General features: G+C 39.7%; 1 protein-coding gene across 7 annotated transcripts in view; it reads right to left on the reverse strand.

Annotated features, from left to right (window-relative positions):
* The window catches only part of CSNK1G1 (casein kinase 1 gamma 1), a 156,417-nt gene that overhangs the window by 44,189 nt on the left and 94,524 nt on the right, over positions 1-17,704 (reverse strand). For all 7 annotated transcript variants that reach the window (XM_061157346.1, XM_061157343.1, XM_061157344.1 and 4 more), the window contains 2 exons: positions 3,026-3,177; positions 1,447-1,681 (listed from right to left, as the gene is read on the reverse strand). In XM_061157346.1, coding sequence (XP_061013329.1) covers positions 1,447-1,681; positions 3,026-3,177 — 387 coding nt within the window. The remainder of the gene's footprint in view (positions 1-1,446; positions 1,682-3,025; positions 3,178-17,704) is intronic.

Raw genomic sequence — 17,704 nt, forward strand, 5'->3', positions numbered from 1 at the left:
GAATTTACATCCCCTTTTCTTAACTGTTACATTGTACCTTATACAAACAACATGGCATACACATTTCTTATCTGTTCTTGCTTTTCCTGATAAGAATAATAAAATCAGAACACAAATGCTGAGCCCAGGAACAACTTCTAGACGTCAGTTAAACCAAACGATCGTGACTTTACTATGTACCACAGTCTCTCCCTTTGTGAACAGGAAGGAAGAAGGGAACTCTGAGCACTCTGCAACAGAACCGTGTTACCTACATTATCACTCATTCAACCTGCAACACATCCTTGTGAAATATTACTCTATATTTACAGGTCAGTTTCAGGGACAAGTTTTGGACAAGTTTGATACTTGTCCAAAGTGTCACCAATAAAAAGTGGCAGAGAACCTTCCAGTCTAATTTTAAACTATTATATTTAGTTAAGTGAGAATATCCAGGTAGTTATCAAAAAAAATCCTGACAGCATTCATTTCAACTTAGGTTGTATCATACCCCTTGGTAATGTCATTTTTATTCTTCACTAGAACCCTCACCTCAATCTCTGAGTAGTGTACTCAATTAGGCAACTTTGTAGCTGCTGCTTACATTAGCCTTTAAAATACTTATTATGTAAATAATTCATTAATACTTAAACACCTTATATAAAGAGCTATGTCTAGGAGTCTAATATTCTGTTTATATGTCAACTCTCCAGAGTGGTGATTTTCAAACATATCTTTTCAACCACCTTAACACCTTTTCTTCAAATAGAATCTTCCATGAAAGCCCAATATATAAAACAGACGAAAAGGGAAGCCTTCCTGGAGAAGCGGCTGAGGGCCCAGAGTCCTACCAACAAAGCCTTCCCACTGTTCCTTACACTTCTTTCACAAATACTCTCTCTGGACTAGTTTCTCTAACATGGAAGGCCTTCTGCCTTGACTAGAGCTTTTAGCAATATTTGTCCAAATTGTCTATCATGAGTAAAACTCAAGACTCATGGAAAAGCAAACGTATTTTCGCTGAATAAGACACAGGCTTTTCCTGGAAAAATGAGTCATGGAACTATGCACAAAGAAAAGAAGCCTGGCCCATGTTTTAATGAAGTACTCTTCTCCAAAGAAGATCAGCCTGATGGCCTTTTCAGGTTATATAGGGGGCCATGTGTATGTAGCTATCAGACTCATCACTAAACTTACCAAGATGCTATCACCTTAATTCAGTCATTAAAGTATCCAAACTGCTGAGAAAATAAGCATTAGGAAACAAAGAATTAAAAATCCTTAGCTGTCAACAGGATACTGAGAAAGTCACTGACTTACCATCTTAATTTCTCAAGTATAAACATCACTTACCCCGTGAAGCAGTAAGAATCACAAGTTGTAATGCACAGTGGGTACAAAAGTGTTTTGGGAATAAAAAGGTGTTTTAACAACCTGCCTCTTTCTTGGAGCTGAAAATAAACACACCTTTGCCAAGATGCGTGTTGATAGACATGTATCTTGCTGTTCCAGTTAAACTTTTGTGTTCCCTATAAGGTATATGTTTTTTGGTTTCAGGGTCAATGTATTCCTTGGCCAGTCCAAAGTCTATAATGTGTATAACATGCTCTTTCTTATTGCCTTGTCGACCGATCAGGAAGTTCTCTGGCTTGACATCTCGGTAGATGAGATTCTTTGAGTGGACATACTCCATTCGGGAAAGCTAAAAGAAAGAATGACAGTGATAAAAATACTACTCTGAAGAAGTTTATTATAAAAATACTTCAAAATGTTTTCTTTTATCAGCTCAAAGTTATAATTACTTAATTACTTAAATTAAAATAAAACTTATTTCTTCACCACTCAGAGTCACTTTATTCTTGTAAATCAGAACATACTTTCTGATACTAATACATACATGACAAATATGAAGATAAACGAGAAAAGGATAGTGTGGTTCAGCTAAAATGATAGTATATGGTTTCACTTCACATAACAACTTGCAAATGATGAACAGAATTAACGTTTTTATGTTACTGCAGAAGGAAAGCATTTGAGAGGCAAGAATTACTCCCAGGCAGGAAATAAGAATATGGTGGTGGCCTATGAAGACAGAAGCTACTGCCTCCTTCAGCTCCTGCCCACAACTTCCTATACTCGGTCTCATTGTTGCAGAAATAAGGAAAGTGAGGCCCAGAGAAGTTGACTGGACTAATATCACAGAGCTAACTAATGGCAGAGGTAGGAGTATAGTTTTTATGAGAAAGTATACATAACCCAAAATAAGAAATTTTTTCAAATTTCATTAAGTTCATTTCTACCTTTAAATCGTTTCTGCTTAGTATAGAAAGGGAGCTTGAGCATTTGAACTTTTGACTCTAAAGTCAAGATCAGTTTTCTAACATTTCCAAGTCTTTAAAGTGGGTGAGACCATCACCATTTCAGACCCACAGAGATGCACCTACATCCTTGGGTGGAGGGGCTGACAAACTTCTCAAAGCAACTGTCTTAACTGTTCCTTAAACTGGTATTGGTGTGGGATTTGGTAGGTGCTGAGAGACACAGCTTTAGCTGTGTTGGTCTCTGTGAGAACTAGAGGCCAGAGAACTAAGGCAGGTTCTTGGTCAACTCTGAAATCTGATTTTAGGGCAGTGGGTTATATCTTCCATCTCTTCTTGGATGTGATGGTAAGCAAAGAGGGAGGACATGACAAAACTTTACAGTCATGTGTTTAAAACCTATAAATAAAACAACCAAGAAGTTACTTGCATTTGAGCGATTGTCACCAAATCATCCTCTTTCTCCCTATATACCACTTGCACTTCAGTTAAGGGCAGAGTATTGCTCCAAGGTGCAAATTCTTAAAATAGAGCAAATGGCAAATACAGTGTGACTTCTCTGGGTTAACCCTTTTTGCCCCAGCCAGCTGTCTACAACACCACCAAGCCAGTGAATGTACATTCACAAGGTGTCACTAGAGCTGGTAAATGCCAACAGACACAAGGATGTAGTTAGGAGACCTGCCCCTCCCTGTCTATCCCTAGCCAGAAGAGCAACGCCAACTTACCAACTGAATGGCTATCATTAACACAGTCTTCAAAGTAAAGGTCCGGTCACAGAGGTCAAACAAGTCCTCCAAGCTAGGGCCGAGAAGCTCCAGCACCATGGCATTGTACTTCCCACATGGTCCAAAGTAATACACCTGTGGGAGACCTTCACCTGAAAGCAGAGGGAAAACGGGGTGCAGAGAGAGGGACACAAAGACCAAAATATGACACAGCTGCATCAGCACGAAGCAGATAAAAAGGAAATACAATTTGTGAGATTTTTGTTTTCTTTCATAGCTCCTACCGGAGAACCTAAACTGAGCATGACAGCTTCAAAAGGAACTGGTAATGTGTGGGAAAGCCTAAGTCATTGCACAATATGTTCAAAATAAAATAGTTATTTCATACCAAAGGCATTCCCACTACTACGTAAGACAGAAAATAGTCCGTGGTCCACTGCTGGACTGGAGCATAAACTATTCTCCACCAAGGATGCCCAAAAGTACACAATCACAAGTTTCAAAAAGATGACTCGTGAGCTCAAAGGCCAGGCTCACATACCTTGCTGCACTAGCTGGTTTCATTTGTACTCTGTGCTTACTGCCAAAACCACACAGAGATAGAGCTGTTTGTGACTGCTGCTCCGAGGAGGACTCAGACTGAAGGTGTGAGGTGACAGAGGGCGCAGCCTGGTCTTTTTCTCCTAGGGAGTTTCTGTAGCTTCCTGTTTTTTTCTCAGTAGGAGCAAAGTCAACAGACTGGGTTTGGTTACTGATAAGTAATTATGAAAGGAAAAGGAATAAAAATACAAGGCTGGGCTTTCCCCAGATTTGAAATTCATAGTTATAAGAAGCCAAAATTTAGACTTTCTCATCTAAGTGGCAAGTTGTGAATGAATTTCCTCCTTAAAGTGTATTGTAAATGAGACATCAATAAATATGTGCTAAATGGCACCATGTGAACTGTGGGCATGAATGAAACTACAGAACTTTAAAAAATCTGGCCCTTTGAGTGGGAACACTTCCCCCTTAATACACTTATGTATATCATGGTCTACAGCTATAAATGCTGCAGGTCGCCACATGCTCCTGCCTGTGAGTTTTTCAGATGACAAGGTTCTCTCCATCTTGACATTCTCTTTTCATTTGTACAGGTAGGAAACTGGCAGAGGTAATTATATCTGCTATGATCTGAACATCTGTGGCCCCTTCCCAAAACTCATATGTTGAAAACCTAATGCCCAGTGTGATTATTTTAAGAGGTGTGGGCCTCCGGGAAGTGAGATCATGAAAGCAAGGCCTTCATGAGTGGGATTAGTGCCCTTAAGAAAGAGACCCCACAGAGCTCCCTAGCCCCTGCAGCCATGTGAGGACACAGCAGAAAGTTAGCAGTCTGCAACCCAGATAAGGGCCTTCAGCAGAACTTGACCACACTGGTATCGTGATCCTGAACTTCTAGCTTCTGGAACTGAGAAAACAAATTTTCTGAGTTTATGAGTCACTCTGTGTTGTGTTACAGCAGCCCAAAGGAACTGAGACAATATCTAATCCTTAAAACTATAACCCAATCAATATGCTTGTCCTTCTCTCCAGCGCAGGTCTTATATATTTGGAACTGGTACGAATCATTGCTACGATATGCATCTATAATTATTTTGTGTGCTGCATCAGTCTGTTTTATCCCATTTAAATACTAGACAACTTCTTCTATCAGGTCATTCCTGGCTCATACCGTCTACTATAGTATACTCTGCTCCGGCTAGCCCCATAAATATCCACTGAATTACCCTGTGCTTGTTTTGATTCTCCCTTTCCCCAAAAGGAAACAGAATTTGTCTTTTTCCCCCTGTTGTTTTAAGAACTCATCCTCAGTTCACTTAAAATATATAAAACCTAACAGTTGTTCCCAATGAGTCCTGCTGAGAAATCCAAAGCAGAACACTACCATAGAGATTTACTGCTTTAATTAATCAGACACATTGTAGACTGTGGTTTGGAGATCTTTTAAATGCTACATTCTATATAATAGCTTTTGATGTGATGAAAATTGATTTTCCTAATATTATATTCTTCAAAATAGGTGGGACAGATCTGTTGGTTGCCTGCCCAATATCCATTCCCTCCTTTGTTAACAACAAAATATCTAATTCTTATGAACAGCAACTCGCCTAGTTATAACCTTCTAGTCTCCTTTGATAATAGGAATGGCAAGTGAGATGGAAGCAGAAATTGTTAGATAGGGTGGTTCTAGAGAAGTTTTTTAAGGGAGCTGACTCAAGTTGGAGGTATGTGCCTTTGAGATGACTGAAGCTCCAAAAGCCGTCTAGAACTACCAGATTCCTTGAAGATTTAAGATACAGATGAAACAAAATTAGAAGAACCCATCCCTAATGGCTGGGAAGCAACCACACCAATGAAAGGCTTCCCTTCCCTCTGGACTTTTTTAATCCAGAAGAAAAATCAATCTCTACCTTGATTGAACTACTGTTCTTTGGAATTCTTTTTAACAACCAAGTCTAATCCTAATTAATAAACATACTACTCCTTTATTTAGTTAAATTGCAAACCTAGGCACAATATCTTCCTTCTGAAGTACGAGCTAAAAGTCAGGCCTGTGTAGAAATATGAAACTGGCATGATTTTCTAGACTTGCTGCCAACACTTAAGGATCAATTTAAAAATAAGACAGATGGTCATCTTGTTCTTGACAATCTTTAGTACCAAATCTAGGCATCTCTCATCAGAAATTTCCATGTTTACCTTTGTAAAGCTTCTTTTAGCCACAAAAGCTTTCTGGGTGATGTCTATAATTTCTAACTGTGACTAATGTCACTCGTAACTCCTGCCTAGAAATTTCAAAGATGTGAGGAGTTCCTGTTGGCTGTATTATTGCTCCTTTTATTAAATACTTTGAATCTCATAATACCCCATTGGGCTTTGGGATGCTCAAGACAACTTCTGGGTTACTGAGCTTTGGCCTTGAAGACTTTTCTCAAAGATGGACTAGGTCCAAGATGCTAGTGTACAAAGAACTCAAGTCAGACTTGTGGATTTGGTTCTGCTACCAACTCTGAAAATTCTTTCACCTCTCTGCTCTTTCTCGTCCATAAAGAGAAGGAGACTGGTTCTCTCTTTTTTTTGGCTATGCTGTCCAGCACGTGGGATCTTTGTTACCCAACCATGATGGAACCTGCGCCCCCCGCTTCCCCCCACCGGGTAGAAGCAGAGTCTTAACCACTGGACCACCAGGGAAGTTCCCAGACTCATTCTCTTTTAAATCTATAATCCTGATTATAGCTAGGATTTCCTTCTAGCTATCTTACAGGTTTTTCTTTGTAAAGCCATAGAACCAGTATAAATGAAACCTGTCTCCATGTTACATAGAATATGTGTGGTACAAATTCAAATGTAAGCTGGTAATGGTAACTGGTAGTGGCACTCAACTGAAAGCGTGTCTATCAGAAACACTGTAAAACTTTAAAAACAGATGCAGTGATGTCACCTCAAACCTTCCAAACCAGAATTTCTAGTAGTGGGTCTAAGCATAGTTCCACAGATAATTCAGAAGTGCAACCTCAGCTGGAAAACTCTGTATCTAGAGGGTAGAAAATAAAGGGCGCTGCTTTGCTTTATGGCTAATATATTATGAAAATTCAGAAAACACTGACAGACTAATCTTTTTCAGAAGCTCTTTCCCATCAGAACAACTGGACTCAATACTTTTTGAAAGGAATCATTTTAAGGCTATTTGAAAGACTTGTTCTGGAGTTCCTTAGGTATTATTGAGTATAAAAATCTCTTTGGAAGATGCAGTTGTAATTTATTAGAACTATCTGTACAGATAAAGATGCCCACACAAGTTTCAATCTGTGTCTGGTTTTACACATGACTACCCCCTAACTGGTCAGTGCTGGTGGTGAAAGACACAGGCCCACAAGAAAAATCTGCCTCTTTGGTCAGGGACGACTGCACAGTAATGATTTATCACCTGGGCTATACTTAAATAAGAAATCCTGTATATTAGGTTTCACTCTACTTCTACAGAGCCATCTCTAATCCATTGTTTAAGAAATTTTTAATTAATCAACATTATGGTGTGAAATCCTTTAATAAGACTAGGGATGAGAGCAAAGTCTTAAATGCAATACATGTGGAAAACAAGGTCTTCCTGCACATAATTCTTAGGTAAAGGCAAATGAAGTGGGGGAGGTAGGCAAGGTAGATATGCACTCAATTCTTGGTATTTTAGAAATTAAGGTAGTAGTATAACCTCTTGTCTGCTCTGAAAATAAAGGCACTAATAAGGTCTCCTTCTTAAATTGGTCAGCTGCATAAAAGCTTGAAAATTAAAGAAGTAGATTCCAAATTTTCCTCTTCTGAAGGATTTAAAACAGATTTCACTGTATTACTGTTAGCCATAGGCTAAATCTCTTCCAAAGCAAAACTTCAAGGCTATTCCCTCATTGCAGATGTTATCAAGTATATTCTCTTAGGGAACTATGAAATAGCTTTTCCATCCATCAGTAACATATTCTTATGACCCCTGCTGGACATTTGGCCCACACACATATCAAATTGCTCAGAACAGGAAGCAAGGTATATAACACTACAGCTAATTTTCAATCTGTCATAAATTCAACTTGGGTTAAACACTCCAAATCAAGGATAATGGCTTCTTTATCATCCAAGCTGTTACCTAAAAAGATTCCATAATGTATTATGAACAGTAACTACCCTAAGTAGAGATATTTTTAAATACACATCAGGCAGAGAACTGAAATAGAACCACCTTGAAGCTTTTGGTAATTTGATCTTATTACTGCCTAATAATTAGCCTTTCATTCTTTTTGAAAAACTAATTACCTAGCTGTGAAGCAAATTCAAATAAGTCTCATATGTACATTAATATCTTGATGTAAAAAAGTAATATCTATATTAATATTTCTATGAAAAAGTACATATATGTTGATGACTATCTTCTAAAGTCAGGGTTGGGAAAAAACCTTTAAGGACATAATGACCTGGGCAATTCCTTTTCTTTGTTTATACAGTTTGTTTTTTAATTTTTAAAGAAAATAGGGTCGTTTTCTCCAAACTTAAGCTGTCCTTGGTTCCACCAATGGTAGTGGCTTTTAGCACAGTTACTGAATGTTCCTTAATATTTACTAGAATAATTTAATATTATTATTACTATATATATGGGGATAGTAATAATATTATCAAATAAGTTCACTTAACAAGAAAGCAGAAAGAATAGGCAGATAAACGTGATTATATTCTGTAAGAAGAAGTGAAAGGAGAAAATGAAAGCATACCCTTTAAAACTCAGAAAATATTAAAACAATAAAACATGCATTCTCACAAAAACATGAGACATTACATGTGTTTTTCTTTTTTAAAAAAGAACAGACTCCGTCTCACTTCTCTGACTCTGAAAAAAAAATGCCTTTTTACAATATGACGCAGTTCAACATATGAATCTATTCAAACTGCTGGTGTAATAACCAAAACAGTGAGACCCAGCATTAAAGAATCAGGATTATTTTGTCTTGTCTATAATGAAAAATGTTTTACAACCATCTTGTTCACGGGCCTCTTGGGAACTGGAATATCACTAGACATATGCTGCTAAAAGGAGCTCAAATTTGTATGGTGGAAGAGAAGGTGAGGAGAGGCAAGAGCAGAGGAATAATCTCACAGAAATTGAGCTTTTACAGTTTCTCTATTACATACAGTTGTGTATGTACATAATTACAAAGGCCTTACCACTCAAAGCAGGTTTCGAATTTTTGTTTAGTCAAAGCAATCAGGAAAAAGGCTAAGACAGGACAGATTTCTTCTGTAGCAGACTGCATCAAAGATAAAAAATGTTTTAAAAGTGTGTTATGTATTGGGGGTGGGAGTGAAGGGTGGGGGATCCTTTTCCAAAAGACTAGTAACTCAGTTCAGAACTGGTAAATTTATGGGATAAAAAGACCCAGTCTCTGAAAATTTACCACTTTATCCCTGTGATTAAGTTATAAAGACAGTCTCAGTTTCAAAAGCTGAGAGATGATCAATTCTTCTTAACAGACACCTGAACAATAGCAACTGAAAAGTTAAGAAAGTTTAGCAAGCATTTAGAAGGAATAAGAAGGAAAAAATCAGACTACTCAAAGTACAATGAACCTCTTCCTGAAAATTCTGCCCAACTCCCATTACACTTTCTTTTTTTTTTTTTTTTATTATTATTAATCTAATCAAACACTCTTTTGCTTAGAACCTTCCATGGCTTCCCATCACTCTAAGGATAAAGGTTCGAAATCCTTCATGTGGCCTGTGAGACACTGCCCGATCTAGCTCTTGTTCACCTTGTCTTCCCAGAACCCTCCAACCTCACCCCTTCATTTCTGCCACAGAGGACCCACACAGGTGTTCTCTGCTTTGAAACTGTGCCCACTTCGCTGCCCAGTTAACTCCTTGGTTCCTTTAGATCTCAGCTCAGTTATCATTTTCTCAGGGATGCCTTTCCTGACCTCCCCGAGCCTATGTCAAGTTCTCCTATTACTATCTCATAGCTCAGTGAACTGTTCTTTTGCAACATACAGCACACTTGCAACTTTGAACTCATTTGTGATTGCTTCATACTGTGCTATGTCTACCTTCTCCACCGAATCTCCAGCCTAGCACAGTGCCTGGCACATCCTAAGTGCCCAATAGGTGCCTTTAATACATGAATCATTTTGTCTTGCACACCAAGCTCATAAATCTCCAAGTCTGTCACTGTCTCCAGTTCCAAGTTCAAACTCTTCTCAGCATTCGAGTCTTTCTTTGATCTGGACTTAATCTTACCCATCATTTCATACTACTACTCAACTCTCTATCCGGATGGCCTTTGCTAATTACTTGCACAAAAACAATACTTTTTCCTACCCTTTGCTCAGTTCTCCAGAACCTGGAACTCACACTTTCTTTGAGCCAGTAAACATTATCTTTCAAGGCTGATCTCAGTTCCCACCTGTTCCATGTATGGCTACCAACACTATGTACTGGCAGTGCAGGACATCGTCCCAGTTGGCTTCTCTTCAGTTTTCAACTGGTCTACAAAGCCTTCCCTCTCCAGCTACACCTCAGACACCTCCAGGACATGTATCAAATCCTCTCTTTCTCTTCTTTCCTCCTCATGGCCTCAAAACAGAATCCTGCATGCGAGCAGGACTTCATTAATTTCTGTGCAACCAATGAATCAGCCTGGCTGCTATTCTGGTGGCAAACTCAGGCATAGAATGATCTGGGATGCGTCACCTGAGAAGGGCAACTCTGGGATCCATACCCCTATCCAGGCTCTACAAGCTCCAGCAGACAAGGTTACTCCCTACTCCGAGCGACCCACTGTCTTCCCAGCATGGGCAGGGATTCTGAGTCCTGAAGGTCACAAGGATGGAGACTGGGGACACCCCAGAACCATGATACCCTCCGCTGCCCTCAACTTTACCCAGAGTAGAGCCTCCTCTGTATGTGCCTAGGCCCCGTCTGGAGAGGTACGGGCCCAGGCGGAGCCGCAGCGCCCTCTGAAGCATGGCCCTGCTGCTCCCGGCTGCTACGAGAGCTGCACCCTCCCCCGGTATAGTCTCAGCCTGCAGTCACTGCTACGCGCCGCCAGTCGTTCATTCGAGCACATTGGCCAGCGACGCCTCCCTATAGGTGGTTGGCCCCTCCCGTGACATGCTGAGAGCCCCGCCCAGGCCCGCCCCAACCCTCCACTGGCCAGCCTGGCGTCTTCATTACACTTTCTTTGTCCATGAATCTGCCTTCTGTATGAAGGTTTTTTGAAGGCAGTTGATTACTATATGTTAACTATGTGTTAATTATGTTTATTACTGCCTAGCACTGGTCAAAGCATATGGTAGATAAGGGCAGAGTAAGTATTAATACCAAGTAAATATATAAACACAATTGTCTCCAAGTTTTAGACTCTTTTTTTCTGGCTATACTGAGAGACATGTGGGATTTTAGTTCCTCAACCAGGGATCAAACCCCTGTCCCCTTCACTGGGAATGCAGAGCCTTAGGCACCAGAGGGCCAGGAAGTCCCTAAACCACATGTCTTGTTGGTAAAGTTACTTTCCCTTCCTACATAGGCAGCTTAATTTGTCCTATCCACCTTCTCGGTCTCCAATATTTTTATATCAGTTCCATGAATACTATTATTACACCTTTGTATCATCTGTTCAACTTTCTATAGTTCTTGATTTTTGTCAATTTCAGTTCCTTATCTAGAAAAGGGGCCACCAGGGACATAATTTTTTTTAAATTATAGAAGTGATATATACTAATTTCAAATAAGTACAACAGCAAACCAAAAGTAGTACAGAAACATATGAATAAAAAGTATTCATACATAACAGATGATACACAGACATGTAATTAAAAATACTTTTCTGCAACTTCATTTTAAATTACTATTATATAATGGACATTTTTCCTTATCAACATATAGCTGTACATTAAAAGCTATATCCCATCTCCCCCTATGATGTATCATATTTAAGTTTTCCCATACTGATGGACATTTAGGTTGAGGTTGTACCCATATATTTGTTATCAGAAATAGATATTACAGTGAACAGCTTTTGCTGTTATTTCTTCCTTCACATGTTATTTTCTTCCTTCTTCTGATAACATCATCTTACTCTTTCGGGGTGAAAGCACCATTCCCTTGCTGTTACTGCTTGTGGGTAAAGTGGGGTCAAGCCATTTTCCACTGCCACCCCAAGGATATAACTCAAGCCAGGTTAATTAGAAGATTCTATCCTCCTTCCCTGTGGAACTGGGTCAAGAAGAGGTGCTTAAACTATGCTGGTACAATGAGAGTCGGCTCTGGGACTTTTATAGGGAAGGAGGAGCAATTTTTGTCCTGCTTGATAACTAAACAGAAAGGAGCGTTGCTTGAAGCTATCAGAGACTACCACATGAGAATAGGTAGATTACTTATCTGAGAATGAAATCAACACAGAGAAAGCAGAAATCAGAGAAACAGACAGACAAATACATCACAAACTGGAGGACCAAGGACTGGTCCTGGCTTTGGCTGACCTGAGGTCAGTCCTGTAGGCCAAGCAATTCTCTCCCCCTACCCCACCCACTCAATTAAGTAAGCTAGAACTTCATCAACTGAAAATGAAAATGTCTCCACAGAGACACATATACATATGTAAAAATTCCTTGTGCCTACATCTGGGGGCATGAATACACATTATCTCTTGAGGGTGGATTCCTTAGAGAGGAAATGCTGAGTCAAGGGTCATGCACATCTAACACTTCAGTATATGTTGCCACATTGCCAAGTTTAAATCCTCTTTGGTTCCTAGTCTGTCTCCAGTGCTGGGACTCTTTTCACATTTAGCACTACTGTCCTAGGCCCAGGGAGTATTTAAAAATGTTTTCAGAATATGTCTTGCCTCATTCTTTCCAAAGTCACAGCACTAGGTTATCTCCTCTCTCATATGTAGCCACAACATGTTTGCAGGAGTCTCCTAGCCTTTGATCCAAATTATCACTGATATTTCAAAGTCAGGTGACTCTTTCCCCCCTATTATTTGTACAACACTACAATAAGAAATTTCCACTCAAAGCACACCCGTATCACAAAAGTATATTGGCCATAAACTGCTTTAAAGCTTATTAATGTTTTTATATACGTCCTCCAATTTAATCCTAACAAATGCACACAGGAATTACTACTCTCATTTTATGGGTAAGGAATTCATCTGAAGTGACTTGCTCAAGTCATACAGTGAGTGGTAGAGCCAAGACCAACCTCACTCTGCCTCCAAGATTCAGACTCTTTTTGGGGCGGGCGGCGGGGGGGCGGCCTGAGCTCTGCAGCAGGTGGAAACTTAGTTCCCCGACCGAGACTGACCCTGTGTCCTCTGCACTTGCAGCACAGAGTCTTAACCACTAGACCGCTGGGAAGTTCTCAGGCTCTTCTACTGTACCGAATAGAGCTGTCTGTGCCCTAACGTCCACGGACATCTAGAATGACAGCAAGGACTACCAGGTAACACTACTTTGATAGGAGACTGATGATGCTGGGAAAGATTGAAGAGAAAAGAAGGCGGCGACACAGGATGAGATGGTTAGATGGCATCACTGACTCAATGGACATGAGTTTGAGCAAATTCTGGGAGATGGTGAAGGACATGGAAGCCTGACGTGCTGCATTCCATGGGGTCTCAGAGTCAGACATGACTTAGCGACTGAACAACAACAGATCCTGTGAAATGTAATCTGTGTATGAACCTAAGGGTCAATCACAAGACACTGATGATGTTTATAGGTTATAAACTCAAGTAATAAAGTATATTTTTCCTTACAAAAGCACAAGTTAAGATTCTATAAAGGGTACATTAGTAGTATTTTTCTAATGTAACTACAAAGTAGTCAATCTTTAAGCCTAATAAACACATCATTTAGGAATTCAGAGGGCAACCTGGCCTATGTTTAAATTAATACAGGAAGTACAGACCAGTACCTAACCCAAGTGGAATGCTCAGTGTTGTTGTTCACTCAGTCGTGTCCAACTCTTTGCGACCCCATGGACTGTAGCACGTCAGGCTTCCCTGTCCTTCACCATCTCCCGGAGTCTGCTCAGACTCATGCCCATTGAGCCAGTGATGCCATACAACCATCTCGTCCTCTGTCAGCCCCTTCTCCTCCTGCCCTCAATCTTTCCCAGCATCAGCGTGTTTTCTAAAGATAAAGTTTTTCACATCAGGTGGCCAAAGTACTGGAGATTCAGCGTCAGCATCATTCTTTCCAATGAATATCCAGCAATGCTTTCCTTTAGGATTGACTGGTTTGATCTCCTTGCAATCCAAGGGACTCTCAAAGAGTCTTCTCCAACACCATGGTTCGAAAGTATTAATTCTTCGGCGCTCAGCCTTCTTTAAAGTCCAACTCTTACATCCATACATGACTACTGGAAAAACCATAGCTTTGACTATATGGATCTTTGTTGGCAAAGTAATGTCTCTGCTTTTTAATATGCTGTCTTGGTGTATCATATGTTTTCTTCCAAAGAGCATCTTTTAATTTCATGGCTGCAGTCACCATCCACAGTGATCTTGGAGACCGAGAAAATAAAGTCTGTTACTCTTTCCACTGTTTTCTCATATATTTGCCATGAAGTGATGGGACCAGATGCCATGATCTTAGTTTTTTGAATGTTGAGTTTTAAGCCAGCTTTTTCACTCGCCTCTTTCACTTTTATCAGGACACTCTAGTTCCTCTTCCCTTTCTGCCATAAGTGTGGTGTCATCTGCATATCTGAGATTACTGATAATTTCTCCCAGCAATCTTGATTCCAGCTTGTGCTTCATCCAGCCAGCATTTCGTATGATGTACTCTGCATATAAGTTAAATAAGCAGGGTGACAATGTACAGCCTTGCCCAATTTGGAACCAATCTGTTGTTTCATGTTGGGTTCTAACTGTTGCTTCTTAATCTGCATACAGATTTCTCAGGAGGCAGGTAAGGTGGTCTGGTATTCCCATCTCTTTAAGAATTTTCTATACCTATCACCCTCTTTAAAAAGCCTCCCCTGTGTCCCATAATTAGAAACCATTTTTCCCTTCAGAACTTTCATATAATTTTATATATAAATTAAAAAAATAACATTCCATTATTTTGGCGTGCATTATAGTTACTTGCATACCTTAGTGAGCTCCTTGAGAGTAGTACAACAATGTCTTAACAGAAAATATGAAAATAAACATTACGTCTTCCTTCCGATAGGCAGTGACTATGTTTTTTATTATATAACTCTGTGGCTCTTTAAATTACTCACCAAAAGTGTTATGGACACAGCTGATGCTGAGTTCTTGTTAGTGAAAATATCATCTCTTTGCACTATGACTAAAGTAATTATTAGTAAGAGACTCTACAGGTTGGTAAGAAAAGTTGAATTAAAGCAGTATAAATTATAAAGAAAGAGGAAAAAAATGTAGAGAAAAGTTCAAAGTGTGTCAGACTGTTGAAAGCACAAAAGAGTGCAAAGGGGGTACAGAGCTGGCACACTCTTCTTTTAAGTGGGCGGAACACAAATTACTTAGGAGTCATTGAAAGGAGAAGAAAATATTACTCACATATGTTAAAATTTGATCTTTTTTTTGGTTTCTGTCTTAAGTATGCTTACAGATACAAATATGCTACAAATACAAAAAGGCTTAGCTAGCTACAGGATTATTTTGATAATAGGTGTGAGGCATTATCTTTATGCAGTCTGTTACTGGAATTTAAGGAAAATATTCTTTCTTACAATGACACTGAGAGATATTGGAAAGGAATTCACTGAGTTTTAATATAATATAGGAGACACATGCTTTTCACCTTCTTATAACCCACAGGAATAATTCACTTCAACAACTCATCTCTTTCATTCCATAGTAATCCATAGCTTTGAGGATGCTAAATGTTACCTTCCTTCTTAATAATTAACCTTGACAAACTGTGAGTTAAGGAGGGGTAGTCACTGAGGGCTGTGGTGAGTCCTATGATGGCCACTGAGACTCCTGCCTTTGCCTTCCTTCCATAGGCATTTTCTAAGGGCAATCACGAAACTATTCTTAATGTCTGGAGAATATGGGAGGAAGAGAAACATGCAAGTACAAAGTAAGACAGGTACCTGTAAAGACAGAAAAGTAAAGTATAACCTAGAATTAAAAGGAGGAAACAGTATCACAAACTTTAGGGTCTGTGCTGACTTCTCAGCAAGCTTTGGACAGGCTCTGGAGCTTGACTGTTTCCAAACCTTTGCCTGCAAGAGCACTGTAACCGTTTTCTGGAACCAATCACCACACTCCAGCCCAGGCCATGAACACATAAGTGACTTGGGTCTATTTTTGAAACTTCGCCTTCTATTTTTCATGAAGATCTTTAAAAGAAGTCAAAATCCAAGTAACAAACTCTGAGCAAATATCTCTCCCAGTTCTGTACTTTGCAAAACAATGCACTGAAAAGGTGTTAGTACTGTGTGTAACTGTGAGGTGCATGCAGGCCACACAATTTCTATAATAAAGTCACAACACTCTATTTGCAATTAAAGAAATTACTGGCCCAACAAGTCTTCATCAGCAAAATATCTAAAGTAGAAGTGGTGCTTTTTTTTCTCTCCAGTAGGGGGACAAATTTTACGTATGTATTGTAATTAGAGGTAATTACTTCTATGCCTCAAGTGACTTAGAGCTATTTGAGAGTTTTAAAGAGCAGACAAGGGCCACAGGGGTTTGGCTCCAACAGATAAGCAAGCATATGAGAAATGTCTCAATGCTCTAAACCACTGAAAAAACACACAAAGGACACACAACCAAAGAATTAATCCTAGTCCAGAAACGTACTGGGTGTTGAGTTTGAGAAATATCAGTTCCTCTTTACGGAAAACTAGTGTAGTTAGTTAATAAAAATTAAAAGTCATAATGTTTTATCCTTGGAGAAAGGGGAAGAAATTCACTGTACTATCACAACTAAATTAGCTCCATTAAAGACCAGAAAATTCGTATGGAGTATGACAATCACACCTTTCCAAGCCCAGTAAATGAAAACAATCTTTTCTATTTTTTCTTCACAAAATTAACAATTTACTACAGATTGGATTTATGCTGTAACATCAATGAAGCATTTAAATGTTCTTTAAAAAAAAGATTTATTTATATATTGGCTGTGCTGGGTCTTCACTACTGCGCACAGGGCTCTTCTATAGTTGCAGAGTGAGGGCTACTCTTCGTTGTGGTATGAAGGCCTCTCTTGTGATGAAGCATGGATCCAGGCACGTGGGCTCAGCAGTTGCAGTGCATGGGCTTAGCTGCTCGGCGGCATGGGGATCTTCCCGGACCAGAGATCGAATCCATGTCCCCTGCACTGGCAGGTGGATTCTTGGCCACTGGACCACCAAGGGAAGTCCTACATGCCATTTTAAAATGCTTTCCGGACAATGTAGGTAGATTTGGAAATGCACCTGCATGCATACGGACTCTTTAAGAGGAAAAGATGACAAGCACAACACACTTGCCCTTGTCTGAAGTTTGCTCCATACACAGAGGATATTTTTTAAATTGAAATATAGGCTATTTACAATGTTGTGTTAGTTTCCGCTGTATAGCAAAGTGATTCAGTTACACATACACATACATTCTTTTTTATATTTTTCCATTACTTATAGTAATGATATTGAGTATAGTTTCCTGTGCCGTACAGTAGGACCTTGTAGGACCTCCATCCTGTATAAACAAGTTTGCATCTGCTAATCCCAAACTCCCATCCATCCCTCCCCCACATCACCTCCCCCTTGGCAGTCACAAGTCTGTTTCCTGTGTCTCTGAGTCAGTTTCAAGACAGAGATGGTTTTCACATACCCACCTCGGGCACTTGCTACTGACTCACCAACTCAAGCACACTTTCGTATTTGGGTTCTTCTTCCTGAGAGGAACAACAGTGACACTGCTGCTGCTCCTTCTGCAAAGTATATTCAAATATACTCAGATATTCCCAAACATCCTCCTCACCCTTTACCCAGGGGACAGGACTTTAACTTTTTTTAATATGAGGCTTCTGCTGTTGCCCCAAGTTACTTATATCAAATATGCCACTCATGCTGAAAGGAGCAGGCTTTTGAAGGGTGAAAGTTTGGCAGAAATGGCTTTAAATTCATCGCTCCACATTGGTG

This window comes from Dama dama, chromosome 12 (genome assembly GCF_033118175.1).
Source record: "Dama dama isolate Ldn47 chromosome 12, ASM3311817v1, whole genome shotgun sequence".
Taxonomy (NCBI): Eukaryota; Metazoa; Chordata; class Mammalia; order Artiodactyla; family Cervidae; genus Dama; species Dama dama.